The sequence below is a fragment of the Polypterus senegalus genome, chromosome 3 (genome assembly GCF_016835505.1).
Source record: "Polypterus senegalus isolate Bchr_013 chromosome 3, ASM1683550v1, whole genome shotgun sequence".
Lineage (NCBI taxonomy): Eukaryota > Metazoa > Chordata > Cladistia > Polypteriformes > Polypteridae > Polypterus > Polypterus senegalus.
This window is the reverse complement of record NC_053156.1, coordinates 134,169,975-134,194,403: the sequence shown is the minus strand read 5'-3', so window position 1 is coordinate 134,194,403 and position 24,429 is coordinate 134,169,975. Positions and strand designations below refer to the sequence as shown.

Genomic DNA, 24,429 nt, shown 5'->3' with positions numbered 1-24,429 from the left:
CAGCTTGCTGCATATGAGCCTATGTAGCTGCAGACTGGTCAGAGTGCCCACTTTGACTGCTGTCCACCACTGAAAGAACCTACACTAGCCATGTTAGCATTAGAATTGATCATGGAGCAATGGAAGAAGGTGGCCTGATCTGATGAATCACATTTTCATTTCGGCAGAATGTTGCATGTGTGTTATTTACCTGGAGAAGAGATTGCAGCATGATGCACTATGGGAATAAGCCAAGCCGGATGATGCAGTGTAATGCTTTGGGGAATGTTCTGCTATTAATTCTTGAGTCCTGGCATTCATGTAGATGTTACTCTGACACATACCACATACCCAAAGACTGTTGCAGGCCACATACACCACTTCATGGCAACAGTATTCCCTGAGAGCAGTGGCCTCTTTGAGCAGGATAATAGCCTAGCCACACTGCAAAAATTATTTAGGAATGGTTTGAGGAGCATGTCAAAGAGTTCCGGGGGTTGAGTAGGCCTTCATATTCCCCAGATCTAAATCCTATCAACATCTGTGGGATGTGCTAGATAAAACAAGTCCAATCCATGGAGGTCCCAAATCACAACTTACAGTACTTAAAGGATCTGCTGCTAACATTTAGGTGCCAGTTAGCACAGGGTGCTTTCAAGGGTCTTATTGAGTCGATGCCTCAATGGGTGAGAGCTGTTTTGGCATCACAAGAGGGACCTACACAATATAAGAAAGGTGATTTTAATGTTCTTTTTGATTGGTGTATGTTCATAATGATAGCCTATAATTAAGTGTACAGCATTAAATAATTTCTAAAGAAAACTTTTTTATTTAATGACTAGGGGGTTACCCCCTGCTCGCTTCGATCACCAAACCCTGTGGCCTGCGCTACACACCAGCCACTTCGCGTCTCTGCCGCTCGTGTTGTGAAGAGGGGGGCTGAACGCATCCCAAGGAGACGCAGTCGCTCCTCAAAAACCCCCTGTTAAACGGTGATACAATGGGAATCACATATAGTTTATAATTTACCTCCTCTTTGCTCGATTTACTGCTGGCTTGCTGCTGCTGCCATGCCACGTGATCTGCATCTTGCGCTGCACTTCGAACATTTAAAAGCCTGTACAGCAGTTGTCTTTGTCATCTACTGTTTTTCTTTTATTTCCAGCCTGGGGCATTGTTTAATATCTTGGCACAAAGTCTTATCTAGCGGGACGTGAGTTCTTAATATTTTAGTTTATAATTTAAAAACGGAATAAGAATCTGAAAATCTAACAACATCACATTAAAGTTCGATTAATTCTGAAAAGAGTGATACCAAACATATATAGGGTGGTCCAGATCAAATTATGCAATTTTCATTACGCTATAACTTAAGTTTATTACATAGAAAATCACCCGAAAAATCCTGGACCATCGAGAAGTGTGTGAACTAACGACATGAAGAATCGTCTTTGCACCAATCTGGAATCGTCCCCCCATAAATCAAAGTCATAAATCAAAGGACCACCCTGTATATGTAGGTTTTAAAATAAACCCGATTTAAAGCGTGAAAAAAAAAGTGACATAAAAACGTCACATAAAATCATTGCACTTTTAAACTTAGGGTATTATATATATATAAGAAGTGCACAGTGCACAAGTACACACACAATCCCCTTAAGGGAACTTATAGTTTGTCAGTCCACCAAGAAGTGTATCAATGAACTGCATACAATCCCTGGAGGAAACCTGAACAAAAAATGAAAGAATACAGTAATTTTGGTTCTATTTATCTTTTAATTCAGGCTACTGGTAGTTTTAAAACAATTTCCTTTCCTCTCTGGATCTTGGTGTATGTGATTAATTTATAGCCATGTGGATGTCTGTTCATCAGTCAAAATAAAAACTTATTTTTGTACTATGGCAAGAAACTTGAACAGTTTAATTTGTTTAAATTAAATTAACAAAAGACATAATTGGTCATAATAAAGAAGCCTTTATTTCTGATAATTTACTAAATTATTAAACCTCTTAGATGAGGTTTCTGTATTATGTTTCTAAATGTCTTCACTAAAAGTTAAAAATATTTTAAATAAAAACATCACCAGCTCTATGATTCTCCTGTAAATAAAGTTTAGATTGGTATTTTATCTCAATGCTCATTCTTTCAGACGGAGAATGAAAATGTGTATGAAGCAAGGGAAGGATGTAAATTTCCAGTGAAATGGACAGCCCCAGAGGCAATCAGTTTAAGCAAATTTACCATTAAGTCTGATGTCTGGTCGTTTGGAATTCTGCTGTATGAAATTATAACCTATGGAAAGATGCCATATCCTGGTAAGTATTTAAATCAAAAAAAGAAATAACTTTGAGTTGTCTAGTTATTTAAAATGAAACCCTTGGGAAACACAGAGAGTTTAATGGATTTACATACTTCGAAATGTATGAAACCACAATAAATTTCATCCATTCATTTTCTTTACCTGCTTACCCAGGACATGTTTGTGGGGTACTTGGAGCCTGTCCCAGCAATCACTGGGGGAAAATCTGGAACAACATCTGGACAGGGTGCCAGTCTACCACACGTGAACTGTAGTTTACCAATGGCAGTTCTCCTGACATACATGTGTTTGGACTATGGGAGGAAACTAGAGCATCCAGAAAAAAACAATGTAAATATGTGGAGAACATGCAAACAAGAATGTGCAGGAAGCACTGGTGATGCGTATCCCAGTTTTGTTATTGCAATGCAGCAGCACTACTGCAGCACCACCATGTCATCAAATTTATTTCACACTGCTGTATATACCAGTCTTCATATTATTCCACAGCTCATAGCACTGAACAGAATACCAAGCACAGTACCATCTGTCATTAAATAAGGGCACAAAAGAAAGTAGCAAGTTCTGAAAACAAAGCATATGACAAAGGTCAAACACTTCTAGGCAATAAAAGAAAAGAGTGTAACTCAAAATCTGTAGCATTGTAGTACAGTAGAATAAAAAACATCAGTGGGTCAAAGGTTTACCACTCTACTTTTCCCTGAATATTTTAGTTTTTTTCTACTGTGTTGTTAGTTATTCCTTTCTGTTCTGAAATCATGGCATATTCTACTAAACAACTAATTTTTGATAAACTTTGTAGAACATAATCCAGAGACTAACTTCATGTAGGCTGAGTGAGAAAAGACTTCATAGCCCAGGAGGATATAAAGCTTGTCTGAACTGCTGACTTTCCATGCCTATCTTTTAAAGATATTGGCATAACATGTTATTCATTAAATATCTGGTCAATAAAAACAAAATAAAAGCTCAGCAGAGCTTCAGTGTTAACCACATAATTAAAATTAAATGCAAGATCAAGATGCAGCAACTTTTGTAATGCCTTGTTCATAATTAAAACAGAAAGCTTGCTAGGGCAAATGGTTTGTTTAACCAAATGTAAAGTATTTTATGAATACAATCAACAAGAATGAATGGAAATGAGATTTTTTATTAATTTCCTCTGCTCTTTGGTTTTATTTTTTAGGTATGGTGAACTTTCAGGTAATTCAAGAATTGTCTGCAGGTTACAGAATGCCATGTCCAATGAAGTGCCCACCTGAATTTTATGAAATTATGAGTGAATGCTGGAAAGAAAATGAAATTGATAGACCAACATTTGAAACTCTTCAGTGGAAACTTGAGGATTTTTTTGACACTGACACTACCGCATACGATGATGCAAACAATTTTTCAAATTGATGAAATCCCCCAAACCCCCAAAATCAGTGCATATTCATTTGGTTTTACATTCCGTAGTGATGGTCAAAGTTAAGAGACTATTGGGGCTAAGATCTCCCCAGCCTCTTAGTCCAGATATATTCATAAAGACATTTGCCACATATCTTGTGGTTATAATATCCAGTCTGAAGGATTTCTAAATGTTAACCTGTAATTAGTCCAAGAAAATATAAAGTTTTAGAAAACTGTATGTTAGGGAGAAGGGTTATTAAAGCTTAAGATAAACACAAGCATGCAGGGTCTGTAGGAACTCAGGACAAGGTAACAAGTCATGTTATTGACTTTAGACATCATTGAAAAACATATTTATAATACTAATGAAAAACAATGTAAAGAAACAATTTCAGAACCTTAAAACTGAAGTGGCATACAGGTTGTGATTTCTTGCAGCTTTAAAAAGAAAGGGATGTAAAGTTTTACAAGGTTCAAAAAAGAAATCAAGTATATGTTCTGTGACACAATAAACAAGGGCATCCAAGATGCACTTGTCATCATGAACTGATGATGATGCCAAACTACTAAAATGCTAGATGCATTGAAATTTTATCTTTGTGCACTCTTCCATTAATGTGTGAATTTAGTTGCCCAGATTAATTGTTCTAATTAGTTATGTTCTTTATTTCCCTAGAAAGAGCACCTCCTACTATTTTGTTTGTGAAGTTAATATTAGCATGAGCAATGGTAGTGATAAACTGTTTTATGATTTGCCTCAGTATCAGCTGGACTGAAATATATTTTGTTGTAGCCTAAAACTCTACTCACTATATGTCAAGACTGCGAATCACTATAGCAAGATGCTGTAAATGGCCAAAGGTTTTGCAAGTAAATGCTTATAGCATTTATTGGTTTTATTGAAGATTAGTAAGCTACAGTACTTTAAACTATTTTATCATCTAAGATGAAAGTCCGTTGATAAATATCACTGTTAAAATCTGGAAACATTCTTCAGAAAGGACAATAGTACTTTTTGCCACATTGCCTGGATACATGTGGATGCAACTTTGCACATTATGTTGATTTTTAAGTTCACATACTGATATATCGATTGTCATATTATGTTTATGTGTTTCAATTTTAAATATTGTTCTTTATGTATATATTTGTCAGTTATGTCATGTATTTACATCTAATACCGTTTCAAAAACTTTATTTGTGTAGTTAATACTGTTTTTGCGGAATTTAAAGCTGTTTTAGATGACGTTTTACCATGTGAACAAAGCCCCACAATATGAGCACTGACTGAATTATTGCCAATGGATTAACTGAAGTGAACCATCACAGTATATTATACTGCAAAAGTGTTTTCTCCTTGCCAGATGAGCCATAGTAGTGCCTGTCTTTGAATAAGTTCATCATCTACGGAAATTCATCTTATAAAAACAGGTGAAGGAAGGTTTCAAAAATATATTTAAATTTACTGAGAAACTTTGTAAGGATACCAAGAAAGAAAAAAAATATGAATATGGAGGAACAGCTCATGTTTAAAAATCCAATATTGTTTAAGTTATTTGTTCCTTTCTTGTGACTAGTTTCTCCTACTTTTATTTTTACTTTATTGAAAACACAATGTATAATTTGAAACCGTGTATTATTTCTTTTCTTATTGTATGAAAAGAGAACAATTGGAATATCCCTTTTTCAAGACACCTACATTGATAACATTATCTGCATTGTTCACTATTGATATTGTATATTTTTTATGATTTATTCTTTGTAATGCACAGACAAAAATATCTTATCTCCTTGAATTATGTGCTTGTTTGTTACATGTCCACTTATAATGTTCCATTCAGTTGTTCCTTCAAGATATACAGGTAGGTTTGTGAACCTGACTAATCCAGAAACAGGGAAACTAGGGCCCAGAAGCATACAGTGACAGTTTCAAGACAGCAATGAATCCCAGCAAGTTTGAAACTCCATTTCAGTGCATGTTCACTCACCAATATCTCTACACAGAACAGGAAACTGGAGTAATTGATAGAAACTCAAATACTGTATACATAGAAAACATCCCAAGTCCTCAGTGAGAGAGGATGGGATTTGGAATGAAGATTCTGAAACTGTCAACAATCAGCAGCAACCAAAGTGCTATTTTGCTTTTTCATTTCAGTTAAGGTGTTTTTATTTATACCTATGATTTTTAATAACACTGGTCATTACTGCGTAAAACCTGAATTATGACATGCAATGCAGACTGCTCCTCTCATGACTTTGAATAGAGAATATCTATGCCATTTTTCTTACTTTAATAAATTGAAACACTTACAAGCAGCACAGTGAGACAGTGACTAGATGAGTGTTTTTTTTTTTGTCAAGGTGCTCTAGTGGGTGTGGTTTACTGGAAATTCTATTTTGTCCATATTTGAGAGGGTATGTGTCAGTTGTGCTGTGATGGATAGGCGTCACATCTAGGGTTCCTTCCTGCTTTCCACTAAATCTAACTGGAGGAGGCAGTGGCCTCCTGTGATGCTGAATTTGATAAAGACAGTTTATGAAGGTTATAATTACTCTTTTCTTCATTGTTTTACATAGAATTTTTATATATTTTTTATTTGTAGCATTAAGAAAATTTATAAGGGAGATGTACTTGTATGAGTTCATAATGTGCTGCCTAACTCAAGAAGGGTTAGTTAAATATTTTGAACAAGAAACTGACCAGGGCATAAGCAATACAGGATCATAAGAAATATTGAAGAACAAGACTCCATTTCCCAGTGCTCCCATCACAGAAAGATTAACGTTTTTTTTTACATGCTTATACTTTGGTTAATCCTGTAAAAACTAGACAGTAATTAACTTAATGTTGTAGCAAAAATGACAACAATGAGGACTGTGCTTGCAGGGAGATCTCCACATTGACAGTTTTTCTGGCAGAGTAAGCACCTAGCTTGTGATCAGGAATTCACTCCATCAGGCACAAGTGCTGTAAATAGAAAAAATGTGCTTGTTCCTTCATTAGACAACCTCTCCTTAAAGGTTTTCTCAGCTTAATGTGGACAATTAAATGATTCTTCAATACTGTCAAACATGTAATGCATATTTCTAAAACCTGAATAAACCAGACACAGGTCTGAAGCACAATAATAAAACGTCATTTAGACTGACAGCTGAAGGAACTTCATTCTTCAATGGTATGCTGATAGTTTAAACCTAATACAAGGTTTTAAAATTCTCAGAGGCACTACCCAAAGATATGTTGTTGCTGTCTTTCCGCAAAATAGTAAAACTTGTACACATATTAAAGGAGAACTGTATTCAAAAATATTTTTTGTTTCTTGTTCTGTTTTGTTTTTAGTAAAGCCTTACAAAGGCCTGAAGAAGGGACCCGAGTTGCCTTGAAATCTTGCATATTGTAATCTTTTTAATTAGTCAATAAAAGGTGTCATTTTGCTTGACTTCTCATTTCATCCATAATGGCTAACATGGTACAACACTCTATTACTATAGTAAAGCCTTAAAATTTTTGATCCCCTGGAGAGTGGAAATTATAAAGTTTATGATACAAGACATATTAATGTGAACAGCAAACAGTATTAACACATCCATGAAAAAAAAATCTCATTCATATTGCATAATCCATATTTCAGTTATCCAGTTTTGTGCTCACAAAGTCCAAAATGCATGCACTTTTTGATAAGATATTGTTAAATAAATGCTTCAGGATAATCAGAGTAGTGTATGAATGTGAAGCACATTCAAATGGGATTGATCTTTTGAATTCAAGAAAGGATTCTTGACCATTGAGTAAGGGGCAATCTGATCTTTACTATCATGCATGAGAAATTCTTTATTTAACAATATTTTACAAAAATATACATGTGTTTGGGACATTGTAAGCATATGACTAGACACCCAAAATCTGAATGATGCAACACGTGTAATTTTAGACTTTTTTCCCCACAGATGTTTTAGTGTGGTTTGCTGTTGTCAAATTGCGTTCCCATTTAAGCCCAATATATTAGAAATTTTGTGATCTCCGTTCACCATGAATTTTTTTTTTTTTGGTGGCCATCACTGCAAATAATGTGAGGTAAGTAACAGATACAATATAAACCATCTTTTTTTGGGTGGAGTATTCCATTAATACTTGAGCGGTAGGCCACTACTAAGATGGATACCACACAATGCCTCAGCAAATACTGAGGTTTGGCTTGGTCTTTTTATTAAACATCAGGTGGCGGGCTTGGTTGAAAAAGAGAAAGGCAGTTATTAATTATTGTAAAAGGAACTTTAAGAGAAGAAACAATAAAACTAGAGCCATGGACAGAGCTCCAGTTCAGCTTATTTCTTTAAATATTGTGGAGTCAAGATCTGAAAACTCCAATTGCAATGATCTGCTGCACTGCTTGGTAAACTATTCTGTACACCTATTGTTCACTGTTTGAAGAAATACCTTTTAAGTGTTAAATTTACTTAGAGACAATTCCTATGTGCGATTGTTGCCATACTCTAGTTAAAGAAAACAGTTTTGAAAAGATCTAATTTTAAAGTAAAAAGAACTACCTTTAAAGTAATTCCCATGCAAAATAAGTATACAGTAACTTAGACATGTAAGCCATTTTGTCAACAAGTTAGTTTCTTTCTAGATTCACTTTACTTGCACAAGGAAACAACTTGTATTAAAGATTCACCCTTTAAATCAAAATTGCGACAGACCACAAAGCATTTTTCCTGGGATAATGAGACAATGCAATGGTGTAGTACTTAGTGCCACATCTTACAGATCTGCGTGCTAATTTAAATAATGAGTTTACATTAACCTGGTGTGGACTATGGCTGGCCAGTCATCCCAGCCAATACCCCCAGGCCACCAGGTGGAGCTCTGCCTGCAGCATGGAGCTGCCCCGAATGCCAACAGGGAATTATGGACCATGGAGTTTTCATCCACAGACCTGCTGGAAACCACAGGGGCCCCCAGAGGACGCTGCAGGGAAGCCCAAGGACTGTTATGTGCCCTATAACCCGGAAGTACATCTTAGTCACAGTGACAGGAGGAATGACGTACTTCCGTGATGAAGAAGAGGACTTTTGATCTGACCCGGAAATTATAGGAAGTCAGATGGACTGTGGGATCGGAAACACTTCCAGGTCAGGGCATATAAAGGACTGTGGGAGGTCACAGTCGTTGAGCTGAGCTGGGTGGCAACGCATCTGGGAGAGTTGGAGGATTGTATTATTGAGTATTGATTGTTATTATATGAGTATTGTGGAGAGGAGTGTGCTTTGTGTATGTTATTGCTTTAATAAAGTCGATTATTGGACTTTTACCTGATGTCTGACGTATTGTCTGAGGGTTGAAGAGGACGACAGCGCCCCCTTATCTATCACACTGAGTAAATGAGTGCATATTATTAAAGACTGGTGTCCAATAAGTTGGGGGTCCCAGTGACTCTGAAATGTAAAAAGTGGGCTCACTAAAATGGATGGACGGATAGAAAGTAAATAATCTATCTTACCATTCCTTCATATATTCCAATTGCTTTTGTCCTTGTGTTTTTTAGATACACAGAAATGATCTAACCAATGAAATAACACTTATTTGTTCCTTTTTGAAAAACATTGTTTATAATTATGGACATCTTTTACTAAATAAAAAGGACTTACATTGGCATTTTAACTTTAATAAGAACCACTGCCCACTTTAAAACCAATACTCAATGTTCAGTGAAGGTGTGCTAGCAGATAATAGTGACATAATTCAGCACACGCTGAAACCGGTAATTCAGCTGCTTAAGGTTAAAGCCCTTTGCCAGAAAGAGAGTTCAAGACAGAAACTAAGATTGAATTTCACTGGGGATATCACAACTGCCATCATTAATCTTCACATTCCTTTCACTGATGTACCTCCGTCATGCATTCCTGGGGTGTATTCAACAGAACTGTGTTTAATCAGTAAACTGTTTTACTGAAAATGCTGTTTGCATATAAACACACTTCCTGCTACTGTAATTTATTCAAATTGGAATTTTCTGTAATGATACAGAAATACTTGATTTCAAAATGATCCCTGCCTGGAGAAGAGGAGGAAGTTGTCGATAAAAAAAAAAAAAAGATCTTGTAAGCAAGGAGAGCAGTAAAAATTAGAAGCAGGGGTTAAAGAATTTACTGTATGCATAGAAAAAAAAGAAGAAACTGACATTGATAAGTTTGCTGATAGCTTGAGGTGAGTTTGATATTGAAAATGCAATTTGTGAAGTCAGTGATATGTCAACTAGAGACCTTGGATTTTTAATGGCTATACATGTTCATGCTTTGTTAAACAGCAGTTGCTGCTGGATAAAAAAATGATCAGGTAATCAGTGCTGCAATAATATGGGGAAGTTGAATATGAATAGAAATATTACCCTGACAGTGAAAATTTGGCAGCAGATTAGTTAGCAGCTTTATGGTGAAATAAATTGAATGACAAAGAGTGATGGGAGTGAAGAATATATGGGGAGGTAGTCAGATGGTTAAAGAGAACACTCCAAACGGTGAAAAGAAAACCAATAGAGGAAATTAATGATTATGAGCAATGTCACCAGATACTAGGGGGAGATTACTTATTCTTATTTATACTGAATGCTAAGTTTGATTTTTATAACTTAATCTAAAGTATTACAGTTGTAATTACTGATAAGTGCACAAAAACAGTTTTATTTCAAAAGTCCTTTCATTTGCATAAGGGTAATGTCCACTTGGAACAAATACAGTACTATCTGTTTGTCAATCTATTTATCTATCTGCCTGTGTATGTTGCAACCCTTTTATCTCTCTTCACTTATTAACATCTTTATAATTAATGTACAAGGAAGTCGTGGGGCAGTTCTGATGGTGCAATATTTAGCACTGCCACTTCACAGTTTTAGAATTCTGGCACCTGGTCATTTTCTTTGTGAATCCTGTGTGTTTTCCTTGTGTATGTATGCGGCAGGGATATTCTCTTGGTACTCTGGTTGTCCTCCTACAATACCAGAAAGTGGATGTTAGGATACTGGGCAACGTTAAATCAGCACTGCTATAAGTGTTTGTGGGTGTGTAAATCATTGTGCCGTACAATGGACTTGCTCCCTATTCACGGTTGCTTCCTACCTTAGTCTTGCGTGACTGTGCAGTGAATGAATACTTTAAATGGATGGATGGGTGTCCTCTAAATGTAGTAGTTAAAGGTGTTACCCTTTGGACCCAACCTTATTTTAAGATGTGAAGTAACTGTGCATTAGTTTTTCTTCTCTAAATACAGCAGGTCTTCCATACAATAAAAAAGTCAGATCTAAAATGCCAAAACAGAAATGTTTGTTTTATTAGTAAGCACATCCGATATATCTCAACTAAAAGTCATCCAAGATTCAATGGCCATCAGCTGTGTGTGTGTGTGCTATAAACATTCCCCATTGCAGTTCTGTCTGCCTTATTCAAAGACGTGTGTCAGTTACTTTATTTGGCACTGACTTATGCTGTGAATGACACATGTTTCTTTCAGATTCTGCTTCCGCAATGGTCACTTTCATTACAAATCAAAGTTTTCAAGTTCATTCTATTCTTATTTCGTTTGCAAAAATAGCAAGTATTATTAAAAACATATTGACTCAAACCCAGTCAAATATACTGATTCAAATAAACAAAAGTGAGAGTCCAAAACAGCAGTGAGAGGAATAATGCTTAAACCAGTCTTGTCACCTGCGGAACAACACAGCCTGAATCTAATCGGGAACAACGTCACAACCATTATTGTTCTCATTGGCACTGATTCCACATACCAAGCAGTAAACAAGACAGTCATGAAATTTCATGGGTGGCTCCAAGTACTTTCAGAAAAAGGGAGCATAAATATTAACGTGAGTGCACGTTTACAATTGGCAGGAATACCATAAATATTTTAGTGTCTAAAACTATTTGCAAAGTTCATTGTAGATGCGTAAGCTTTATTAAAATGAAGATCAGTGACATGTTTAAGGTCATGAAGTATTTGTCATTCTGGACCTGCTTTGGAGGAACAGGTTTCTCAGGACTTTAGTGGCTTCCTTCATGAGGAAATCATTTATGTTCTGAGTAATATAAAATAAAAAAAAATGATATTACGGTATCAACATTCAATAAAGCAGCCTACAACAGAGAATGTAAAGGAGGTCCTTCTTCTTTGTTAGATTACCTCACAGTACACACTGTTCCCAGCTGATTCTTTGTAATGTAACAATCTAAATTCATGTGCATTTTATGTTTTGCTGTTTGTTAGTTTGGAATTATTATTTTTCATATTTTTGTTATTTCTGTTAATTCCGATTAGACTGGTCTACAAAAACTATTTTTTGTTTGCTACTGGGAACTTCAGAGCAGCTCTTTATTAAGTTTTTTACACTGATTCCATATACGAAATCGGAATAAAACTAGCACGTCAGGTTTTTGAAATACACATCATTGACGTTTTGACACTTTTGAATATCAATATAACATATCAACACGATATCTGGAGTTTGGACTATGTCCTACCAAAATTGTTTTGATGTGTTTATTCTGAAAACAAACCAGAAGACGATACCAGAGACATGTTAAAAGTATATTTATGTCAATTTACCTCAATATAAAAGTGAGGTCAGCGTGCTTCCAAATGTTTGAGGCACTTACTTTTGTGCTTGTACTGCACATCCGTCTCTCTTTGCAAGAACAAACAGTAGTCTCCCATCATGCTTGGAGTGAATTTTCCCCAATATCAGTTTTCCATCACCTTTATATCTTGATGAAATCTTTCCCCATGCTGACATCGCCCAGATTTGGTGGAAAAAAGTCAAGATAAGAATGTAAAAAATCAGTCTTCAGTGACATTCTGGCTTCCATAAGCTTATATGCTTTCAGCAGGTTCTCACAAGCTCAGCATCATTCTCTGCTCTGTGACTGCCTAGAAAATTCTGGACTACCTGCACGAATGCCTCCCATGCTGCTGATTTACTTGGCTTCAGTTTCCTTTTGAACTCATCGTTAAGCATCAGTTCACAGATTTCAGGAACAACAAAAACACCTTCCTTAATTTTATCTTCACTTTTCTCAAGACAAAACTTGTTTCTTAAATGCATTGCCATTTCTGTCCATCGCCTTGACAGAATTTCCAAAGTAATGGTGAATCTAATGATCAAAATGTCCTGCAATGCAATGTTATGTTTAACAGTAAAACCACTACCTACTGCAGTGTCATGTCTGAGTTGTGTCATTATGCTTTAGAGTCATATAAGACCTGGTAATAAGTAACAAATATTTTTTCTGCTAATTAAAAATTAATAATGACAAGGTTAACAACTCACAGCTGTTAGTAACATGTGGCGAAATCATTTATTTCAATGGCATGTCTGGTGGAATTACCAGTATTTATCAAAATGGTTATCCGCCTTTACTGTCCAGTCACCCTAATTGTCCAAGACCTGGAACATCATAACAAAAAAATGGGATGTTTTGTCAAGTATTATATGGATTGGCAGTATAAAAATTGTAGAAATGTTTCTAAAGAATATAATTGTTTTAATTGTTAATATATCAAGTAAACAGAGGCATGTAGTATTGAGCTTTTGCATTAGAGTTTGGTTAGCTCGTTTTATAACATAACAGACGTTCTCAGATCTACTAAACCCAATCCATGGTTATGGGGTAGTCATATATATAGGACATATACGTCACTAATTTTCCATCCTGCAGTTAAATGAAAATATCACCAGACGAAATGTTGCTACAAATTAGAAGTACGAATCCATAACTGCTCTTTTTAAAGTCTAATCATTGAGTTCCAGTTATGTTTAGGGATTACTTTTAAAATCTTTCCTCTACAATGATAGAATATGTTAGCATTAAATAATTTTGTTCTCTTTCATTTAACATAACTAATATATTAATTTGTATGTTACAGAGCATACATTATAATTTTAAGATACTAATTGATACCAAATCATAACACAACTACCTGTCTACAACGTGGCCCCCATGCAACACAATGGTTAAAATGGTCGAATGAAACTTCACTTCCTCATCTAAGTTACTGTTCAGTCAGTGAACTGACAAGAAAGTTTTAGTGAATAACTGACAGAGATAAAAAAAAAAACCATGATTGAAAAGCCAGAATGTAAGACAAAATCAAAAATACATTTGCAAAAATTAACAAAAATCAGTCATTCAAAGTTTTAAGTAAAAGGATAGTTGGCAAAAATTGGTTTTGGATCCACAACTTGGATGAGAAAGTGAGCTTACTGATGACCTTTTAACCCCTCATGTTGATTACCAGTAGGTCATGACCTTGGAGGACACACCCCTGACATTATAGGACACTGTTCTGTTCTCGGATATCCAAAATAGCAATGATTGTTAAAATCAAAATAGTAGAAAAAACCACCCAGAAATTCTTCAACTAATAAAGTAAGCAGTTAGATGAAAAATTAACATCAGAAATTAACTCTATGACCACAAAGACTGCCAAAACAAGTGCAGGATCACTCATAATGAATTAAATAACACTGTACTAATAGATAGTCAGTCATATCAGATGGTCTGCTAAAAATTTAAATAATAAATGAAACTGTTGCAGATTTGTTGGTGCTTTGACAACAGGGTTCTTCCTGGTGGAAAAAGGCTTTTCCTTAAAAATATAAAAGACAAAAAAGAACTAGAAATTAAAAAAAGAGCCTGGAGAAAAGACAAAAGAATGGCTCTTAGAATTACAGGGGTTTATAACCAGGAATACTGAATTGTACCCATAAACAAAATCAAGCCTCCCCCCTCCAGAGAATCTTTTACAGTTGGGGATGATGGGTCCATGGTGCCCAGAGGGAGTGGGGTTGGAATACACCAGAAGCTTTGGATTGGTAATATTATAAAGATTATTAATGATAATTCAAAGGTGATTTAGAATTGCTACAATGTGTTTATTGACACCCACATCTACAAGGAAATTTGCCTTATCATATTACGGATCTGAATAAAAGTCGAGTCAGAAAAATTCACTAATCACCATCCTGAATTGTTTTTCCCTACCATATTATTAAAATGAACAACTCAGCATACACTATAAGAAAAAAAAAATCAATCATGGTCTTATGGCACTTCGTTAGGTTTCTTGGCAGCTATAGTATATCGCAACCTCTGGTGTGGAGAGTCTTCATCAACTGCAAACTATTTATATTATAATTTTGCTCAAACAAACCAGGAGGAACTGAATATACAGGACTTACAGGCACTGCCAAAATCCTTTTGTATTGTACTAGTAATTTATGCATTTTTTCCGGTCAACTTCTTCAATTACTTTATCACCTGGAAATAGGAAATAAGCACATACAACAGACCCTGCTTTAATCAGTTTAAAAATTGTGAATGGATGGATGCTGTAGGAGAAAGATTTACCAAATTATTATATAGCTTGAGAAAGGAAGAAGTAGGGAGATAATTAAAACATCAAATACTTTGATCAGAGTCATTCATCATAAAGACAAGTGAGCCAATCAAATGTGTGCAATGTCACATGTTCCAAAACCCCATGTGTGCATTTTAACTTAAATATGGCTCATCTGATGGAGCAAAGAATTGGAGAAAAGGAAGAAAAACAACAACAGAAGAGTACCGTCAGAGATCAAGAGACGTGAGATCATTTGATTTGTATGTCAGAAAACGTACTGTAACTATGAACAACATCGATCGCTAAACCAAAAGCCACCCAAGAACATCCACCCCTTGATATTTCTGATTTTTATATCCAGACTTTGCTATCGATTTTATTTTCTATTATATTGTCTTCTATTTGATATTGTTACACATTAATAAATACCATGTGATTTTATATTTTCTATACTTTGTGTTTTATCTAGTATGATTGAAATAATAAATGGGTACCAAGTGTGAATTTGATGGCTACTGTCATATTCATAGGGTTTGTCAAGGCTATTAAGGTTGCTTCTCAATTAGAACAACCGTGGTAAAAACAAGACAGAGTTTGGTTAGTAAGCAACATATAACCAAAAGGGTTGAGATTTTCTGTGTGTCACGACGACACCTATATGTTTGTTAGAGCAGGTGATAGTGAGTCTCTATATCGAGAATCTTACACATAATATTGCAGAGAGACTGGTACTTTGCACCACTCGAAACTGTCTGGATGGGATATCTGGGTATGCGTGTGTAGCTGTGTCCTATGTAGAATGTTCTCGAGTGACTGGCAATATAGAGACTTTGTCTGGATAGGACTTCTATATGTATGTGTGTGTGTAGACATCTGTGTGTGTGTGTAATTTGCAAGGGTGAGAGCAGATGAACTCAATAAATGTTCCTGGTAAGTCTAACAAATTTCATGATAATACTCCGGTATTTTTCGTATTGTAAGTGTAAATGCATTCTACATAAAGAACCTGGTGGTTGGTATTACATACTTAGGGATCACATGCAGATAGCTAATACGGCTGGCCCTTTAACAAATCTAAGGTTTTTATTTGACAAAATAAAATGTAATGTAATGTAATCATCTAATTCGGATGTATTATCGGGTATATCAGGTCATGTTAGAGTTAATGCTCTGGTATAGCATGTTGCCGCACCCACCACATGATGAAACAACTTGGGATCCTAGTTGGCAGCCCCCCAGGCAGACACACGGTCCAGTCCCACCTCCCTGTAAATGATCATCTATCGCATGGCCTACAATAAAATTCTTGTTTACATACTTGGCCAACAGGTACCACACACCACTCTCCAGTGTTGCAAATCTCACTGTATAGTTTGTGTGCAATACAACAACAAAGAATGGGTAGCCCGAGTCCGAGTGCCTTCTCCATAGCCCATTTACCTTAACCTGCCTCTAATGCAGTCAAATCTATGCTATTCAGTCTGGAGTTACAAATGGTGCTCATGGCAAGACCAAATGATGGGTTATCAAGGTAAAACAACACAAACTAAAATGTTACATTTTAAATGATGTTTTCTTTTAAGGTATTTTTTTATGAAACTGATTGTTTTACATACCTTAAATATTTTTTAAATGACACTGTTCTGAGTAAAAAACACTAGTGGCATAAAAAAATAAATTCAAAGGACAAAATAACATTCCTATAGTATGGCTACATTTTATTCCGCAAGAGAACACCTACAAGAAACTGAAACACACAATAAAAATTATTATACTTTATATTATTTTATAAAGAAATTATAAATGCCTTTCAGATGCAAGCAAAATAAGCAAAAAGAAACAAAAAAATCATTTGACCAAGACTGAAAAAGAAAATGAAATCTTCAGAGAGTAGCTTGGAAAAAACTGCTTAAAAACAGAGTGGCAGAGTGAAAAATGAGATTTTAAATCCCTTAACCTGCATGGATTAAGTCCAAGCTGTCCACACAACAGTTTTAATGGTGAAAAATGAAACTGAGAAAGCACATTCATGAACTCTTTAGGTTACATCTACCGTCTATTGCTGCAATAAAGGGAAAGGGAGTGTCAAAGACAACAATATTTTGATAAATGAGGCATGAAAGGAACTTTGACACAAAAAAGTGGTTCAGAATTAAATAACCTGAGTGGCATCAAACAGACTGAGTTGAGGGTATTGCAGATTTAATGGGAAATAATGTTTCATTTAGAAATGACGGCATGGATACCAATGATGGAGTTTTTTTTTTTTTTTGACACCCACATATTGCTTTTCTTTTTTAAAAGTTTTATTTGATGCTGTTTTTTTAAGAAAGGCAGAACCTTACAAAAAGTAAAAAAAAAAAGTATCAGAGACTAGGAGGAATGGCTTGCAGTTTTCACTAACAGTCTTCACCAGGGTACCTTCCCCCTGGTACCCTGGGAGCGTGAGCACAATGGGCCCTAAAGCTTGGTTAGTGACAATGTTAGATTATTTCTATTTCTCATTAGTATCGACCATTCATTCATTCGTCTATCCGTTTTCAAACCTATAAAATCTGGTTTCGGGTTTCCTATCCAAGTACAATTAGGCATAAGGTTGCAGTTGACCCTGTGTGGTGCACCAGTTCACAATAGGGCACCTTCTTACCAATCACACCCACACTCACTCTTCTAGAGTGAACAGTTAACCTAACATGAATATATGCACTTATATTTTTTAAACAGTGACCTTAAACAGAATGCTAGATTACAATATGAGTTACACAAGATTACAATATAGTATAAAATAAAGAGCTCCTCCTAATAAAATCTAAACCCTTACTATGAGGACCTGTGACATGTACATGACATATATTAACAGGAAGTAGCAAGCCTTCATCTACAGCATAAAGAACACAGAAATAGTTATGGACAAAGCAGTTCAGGAGAAATGATACTGTATATTTTGTGAAGAGACTTCAAAAGTCAAGTTAGTTTAGTGTATATTGTGCCAGTGACAGTATGATCATGGTATTTAAAAGGATCTGCTCACATTTGAAAGGAATGCAATGAACAAGCTAGAGAGTAGATGGTCCTTCAGTCTGGATTTGAACACAGAATAAGACCTATGAAGAAAGGTTCGAATAGTAGGAACCACATAACTGAATAAGCATTTGTCCAGATATTGGTAACAGCATTAGAACACACAAAGGACAGCATCAGAAAATCTTAACTGTGTAACTAATTATGTAGCAAGCAGCTTAAACAATTCTTGCCGACAAGCTGTGTTACAATTTCCTAACACAATGGGCCTTGGCTATATAGTCATGCACTGACTATGACTTCATTTGAGATGAACCATTTGGCTATACTGTATGTTGGTTACAAAGTGTACAGGTCATTGCAATTAGGGCTCCATGATTCTGATGTGGGTCACAGGTAGGCATACTTTAACTGCCAATATGGAGCAGCCAAACTGATCTTTAGGTCAGCAAGGCAATACATGTAAGGCAGGTTTTCCTCAACCACTGGGTCACACCAGTGATGGCTTGCAGGTTTCTATTGTTGGTTCACAAGTGGGTTGAGGTGGGTTACCAAAGCCAGTGTTTCTGACCAAATAGGTCATGACCCGTGTTGCTGCCATTGGGCCACCGGTTGCCATTGTTGGTTCACAAGTGAGTCACAGTGGGTCGCCTAAGCGATTGGCAGGTCTGTGCGATATGTTTCCCCTTTTCTAAGTGAGCAAGTTTCAGCAAAGAGGACTTCCAGTTGCAGTTGTTTCATTAAGGGGCAGTTTACAATAGTTGCTAGTGGGTCATCAATTAATTTAAAAAGGCAAAACTGGGTCACGGGACCATAAAGGTTGAGATACACTGGTGTAAGCAAGTAAGTGCGGACCTAATGTATAAGAATTAACTATGAAAATAAACCTTAAAGAGCCCTTCTCTTGTCAGGAACCATATACAGTAGGACCCTGTAAAATAATAATACTAACAAAAGATGTAGTACTGTGGCTGGGTCTGTCAATTTCAAGAACACTGTAACCCTATTATTTTCCTATGGCCCTCAGCTGTAAGTATGAATTGCCTCAAGTTGGTTAGCTATAAATCGGTGCGTGACTCTACTACCATTGGTTAATTAGAGCTATCAGAAGTATAATGTAACTAAGTGATTTTCTGTATACATAAGTTGTAGTTTTAAGTCACTGGAGTTGCTTACTCTTGAATATGCTACAAACAAATATGCCCATGAGTAAAACATTCCTGACGTTGAAGAATCCCTGTTTTTCTAGTTTCTGACTTTGCCTTTTTTTAATGGTCATAGCAAAACACATTGTTACAGGAAACTGCATTATTTTATATAAAAACAGGTAATTAGTAGGTGTAATGGTACTATTTTTAAATTATGAGATAAGTAGTTTTCTCTATTGTAGAGGTTGGTTTTACTCCTACAAACTGATATATCAAAATGCCCTTTTTTAGCAAATACATACTGCCTTAGAAGTACGATCTTTCCAATTTCTTACTTTTTAAAATAAGTAGGAAATACTATTTTTATTGATGAGGGAATGAGTGAGTGAGTAAGCCAGTTAATTTTGCATTTTATATACAGTATATATATTTACAGTATATATGTACTGTAAATACACCACCCGGAGGAGTAATTTGGTCATGTTGTTTGATTTGTGTCTACAATATTTATCCAGAATTCTAAGCCTATTGTTGCCTGTCACTATTGTGACCATTATAAGACCATTATAAAGTGAGTTGTAGTAGACCACCTGAAAACGGAAAAATACTTCAGCATTTGACCTATGGAGGGAGAGTCTTGGACGTTTTGATGTTGAAATAATAATAAAAAGTAAGTCTTAATTGCAGTAGTGTTACAGTGACAGATACTTTACTGGTTAAGCCACTATCAGGTAGACAAGGTACAGTAATAATTCAGTTTTTTGTCTTCAATTATGGTTAGTTTGCAGAAACCTTAGCACTGATGTTATGGACCCAAAAGTCAACCTTTATATGGTAAGCATGTACCCATCAGTGACTCTCAATTAAAGATCAATTTTATCAGCAAAACTGCACAATACAAGGTCACATAGGCAAATCAGATAACACCATGTGCTCTGCCAAGATAGCAGTATTTAGAAATGTGGTCACAAATGAGATCTGAGGAAAATCAAACTTGAGGTCAAAATGGGCAATGGTGAAAAATCAAAAAATGAGAGCTGTGATGCACTAGTCGAAAAGTAATTTCCCAAAAGTCTTGTCAATGGTTTGTTTTTACATGAATGCAAAATCAAGGATGCCAGAAGCAGAGCATCAGCATGTTAAATAATAAACTGGCAATGACATGACAATGTGTGGCACCCAGGCATCACATGCTAACAATGGTAATATGCCATCATCGACAAGCAGAGCTCACAATCTGAAAAACTAGACAAAATGGCAGCAAATAGGTAAATCAAAACATAAGGTTAAAAAAATACGAAAAATTACAAAAGTTTAATTGAACTCAATGCAAAAATAAAAATCACTGCAAATAAAAACCCAGACTCACAACACCATAGGTATAATGCATATCTGGAACAAACTATTGAGTCTTGCAACTAAAGCATAAAACATGAACACTTAAAAAAACAGTTGATATTGTGGAGCCGACCCGGACACAGACAGGCGGACATGTTGTTTTTTCACCACCACACGTTTTATTTACAATATTTACAATAGTTAATGGTCACTAAGACCCAGTCCAAAAGTTCACAAACCCCAACACTCACAGTCCTGGCCACAAATGCCTTCTTCTCGGGCCGCCTCCACACACCTCTCTTGCCTCGTCCTTCTTCCACCCAAGTCCAGCGCTGAATGAAGGGAGACGACCTCTTTTATTCTCTCCCGGATGAGCTCCAGGTGGTTCCCGGCATTCCCTCGTTGGCCACACCCCAGCGTGGCGGAAGTGCCAGCTGTTCTCCCGGCAGCTCTCTGGGTGTCCTTCCAAATCTTCCCCCCAGCACTTCCTGGTGTGGCGGAAGTGCTGAGGCAACAGGTCCCCAAGGCATTGGGGCGCCTCCTGGCGGTGACCATGGGCCCCTGCAGGGTGGGGCTTCCATGCCCTCAACCCGTGGCCCCCAAAGTAACCAGGAAGGCGGCCCCCACGTGATCCAGGGTGGACGCAGACCCACATCCGGTCCCTCATGGCGTCCCGGCCGGGTGGTTGCCCCTGGCATCCCTGACAATATACTGGAACAACTTAGCCAAACAAGGCTGGTGTGCTTAATGGTCTCCTCTTGTCTGTTGTTAACCTTCTTATCCACTTACTTATGCACTGACTTCATATCCCAGAGTACCAGGTTTGTCTTGTTTTAGAAAAATGCTGTGGTTACAAAAAATAATAAGTTGAGAGAAACGGAAAGATCTACAGTTTTTTTCCTGAGTTCTCTCAAGCTTAAGTCAGGCCAAAGAGAGATAGAGAGAGAGAGAAAGTGATTGAATGTACAGTGAAAGGAACAACAACAGCCTAATAAGACTTGAGAAGAGGTATAGTTAGAGGGTTCAGGGAGTGGCTAGCAGTCAAGTCACTGAATGAGTAAATAAATTACTGTTACCAGAAAAGGAAAAGAAGACAATGTCATATAGAAGGGAAGAGAAGAAACAGAAATACTAAGAGACATATGAAAGGGAGCAAGCAAAATATTAGAAAGCAAGCAGTTGACAGCCATGATCTGACCATGAAGGAAAGATACAAATATTATTTTTTTTAAATGTGAAGAATTTTGTCAATAGTTTCCAAGTATGTATCTTTGCACCAAGGAGCTGAACATTGAGTAGGTGGGGCAATGTTGAGTAAAAGGGGACATACTTGACAGGTGGGATCAAGTTGTCAAAATAAACGTTTGTCATGAATACTCTGAAGTTTTCACAGCTTATTGTACATATAATAGGAAAAATATACAATTTAAACGATTGACAGGATACACTGCAAGAAGAGTTAAGCCAATTGAGAAGAGAGAAAATCAAAATTAAGAGAAGTAGAACAGCAGCCGTCTTGGAAGAATGTGACAATTAATCTAATTGGTACAAAGAAAAATAAAAATTCGCTTGTGATTTGGGATTTTGCCTGGCTTGCCTTTTTGTTTTAGGTAACTCCATTTTGTTACAGTGCTCTTTGGAACTTTACAGTTGTCACACATCATCTTTTGTAGAAATAAAACCTTTTTGTTTCTTTATTGGCCCATTTTTCTCTAGCCAGGGTTTGGCTGTATATTCCCTCTAGTGTTTTGTAAGGTTTTGGGGATTTACTTTCTTTGGAACTCCTAGTTCACAACAGTTGACAGATCACTGAAAGAGAATACAAGAGAGGAGAATGTATGGTAATAGTGACATGTCTGCAAGATTTGAAAAATGGGTAAAAAAAATGTAAAGAAAAGTAAATGATGACTACACAATCCTCACCTTGGCCCAGTCAGATGGGGTATAGTAATTATCTGCAAGAAGCATGAAGCATAAAGACAGAATAAGTAAATGAATTTCTTGAGAAGAAGATGACTTTCCAAAAAATAGATTTTGAGTTTTCAGATTAGACATTTGCTCAGTAAAGTCACATCATCAAGGAATGAAATACAATCGTCTGGGGGCTAATTTTAAAATCTATGCAAAGAGTTAACTTAAACCTAAATTTACGAGTGTTTTCTAAAACTTCACTGAATAATTTATAAAATGTCAATATGTGCAAATTAGTGTTGCTAAACCCTTCCCATTCATGGCCTATTTATCATTCATCTAAAAATTGTGAGTACATTAATGAACATACAGTATGTTATCCACCCAGTGAAAGCCCGCAAATATCCTTATGTGGTAGGATATAATGCCATTTACAGTAAAGGGCAAACAAATCATCTATGACTAACTCATAGGAAGTGAACTTCGAGTTCGGAACAAAAAGATACATTTTTCCCCAAATGAGATACTGCAGATGCTCTGATGATAAAAGTAGTGGGCAGAGGAAACATTTCATTAGGTACTCTGAACAGTGGGGTTACTGCAAAATCAAAATAGATTATTTGGCAGGAAGTTAAAATGGTGGTCAATAAAGGAGGCAACCAAAAACAGTCAAGCAGGCAAGATTCAACTGAAAGGAGCAGTTGTGGTACTCTCAACCTGTCTGCAAGATCTCTCAGAAATGTCCCACATAGAACTTGCACCTCCACTGTGCATATTAGAAGCCTCAAGGCAGGGTGTAGCTTTTGCAATAAGGGCAGTGTTATAGCTCATGAGATCTTGACCAACAAATGTCTAAATGATCTTTAATAACATCTTCTGTGTAGCATGCTATCGACAAAGCCCTCTATCTAGTAGACCAAGCACAGCCAAGACTCTTCATTCTTCAAAGATATTTATATAAATAAAATCATAATAAGTTGTATCTGTCTTTAGATTTTGTCAGCTTTGTTTGATGTTATTTATTTGGTTTGCATAGTAAATGCCTCATTTCAACCATCAGATTCCATTGTCATGGAAAGGAATCTTAATAAAGACTGAATGGGTGAGACCTCAAAAACTAAAACAAAAAAGAAATGTTGGATCTTGACTATCCTGTCTAGAAGAGGCTCACATTAACTCAGCCATGTCATAAATACTACGTTCTTGCTTCAGCAAGAATAGGCCTCAAAAACGGGAAGCTGGGAAAAAAATGCAAAATGCCCAAAAATCTATCAAAAAGCCCTCAAGAGGGAGGATAATCATCAGCCATTACAAAACAGACAAACATGAAAAAATAACAAGACGATAAAACATATAAACGTATGTTAGTACATCACACATATCTTGTCTGTGTGTTGAACCAATTTTTAGGACATTTTGGTTAATGTAGGTTGCTGCTGGTCCAATTAAAAATATGGGCTAAAATACAGGCAATAATTTAATTGGGGTTGTATTGGAGAGGGTATCTCGGAAACTGTGTATAACTCCAAAATGGCCGAGTCTAATTTAATTAAATTTTGCATGTACTGTATAACAAACCTGAACCAACTTAAAACCCAACCTTATATGGGCTTCAAAAGCTTATCTGGGAAATGAAATTGTAATAAGGATGGGAAGGACTGTTGAAATGGATGGGCAGAGCAAAAAATGTAGCACTCTGAAATGGCTAAATTAGGGTTCAAGAAATTTTACATCCATATAACTGTTAATATAACTTAAAATCTAGACTTTTAGGCCTTTCAAAAGTTCTATTGAGAAATGGGCACAAAACCAAAACCCCCTTATTCTGCCAAAATGGTTCAGTCGATAATAAATAAATAATTTGGTATCCAGGGGCCTCATGTATAAACGGTGCGTACGCACAGAAATGTTGCGTAAGAACTTT

At 36.2% G+C, this 24,429-nt stretch overlaps 1 protein-coding gene across 1 annotated transcript in view; it reads left to right on the top strand.

Moving 5' to 3' along the window:
• The window catches only part of frk (fyn-related Src family tyrosine kinase), a 109,472-nt gene extending 102,468 nt beyond the window's left edge, over positions 1-7,004 (top strand). The window contains exons 7-8 of the mRNA XM_039747960.1: positions 2,130-2,295; positions 3,487-7,004. Of these exons, the coding sequence (XP_039603894.1) occupies positions 2,130-2,295; positions 3,487-3,701 (381 nt within the window). The 3' untranslated portion in view covers positions 3,702-7,004. The remainder of the gene's footprint in view (positions 1-2,129; positions 2,296-3,486) is intronic.
• The last annotated feature ends 17,425 nt before the right edge of the window (positions 7,005-24,429 follow it).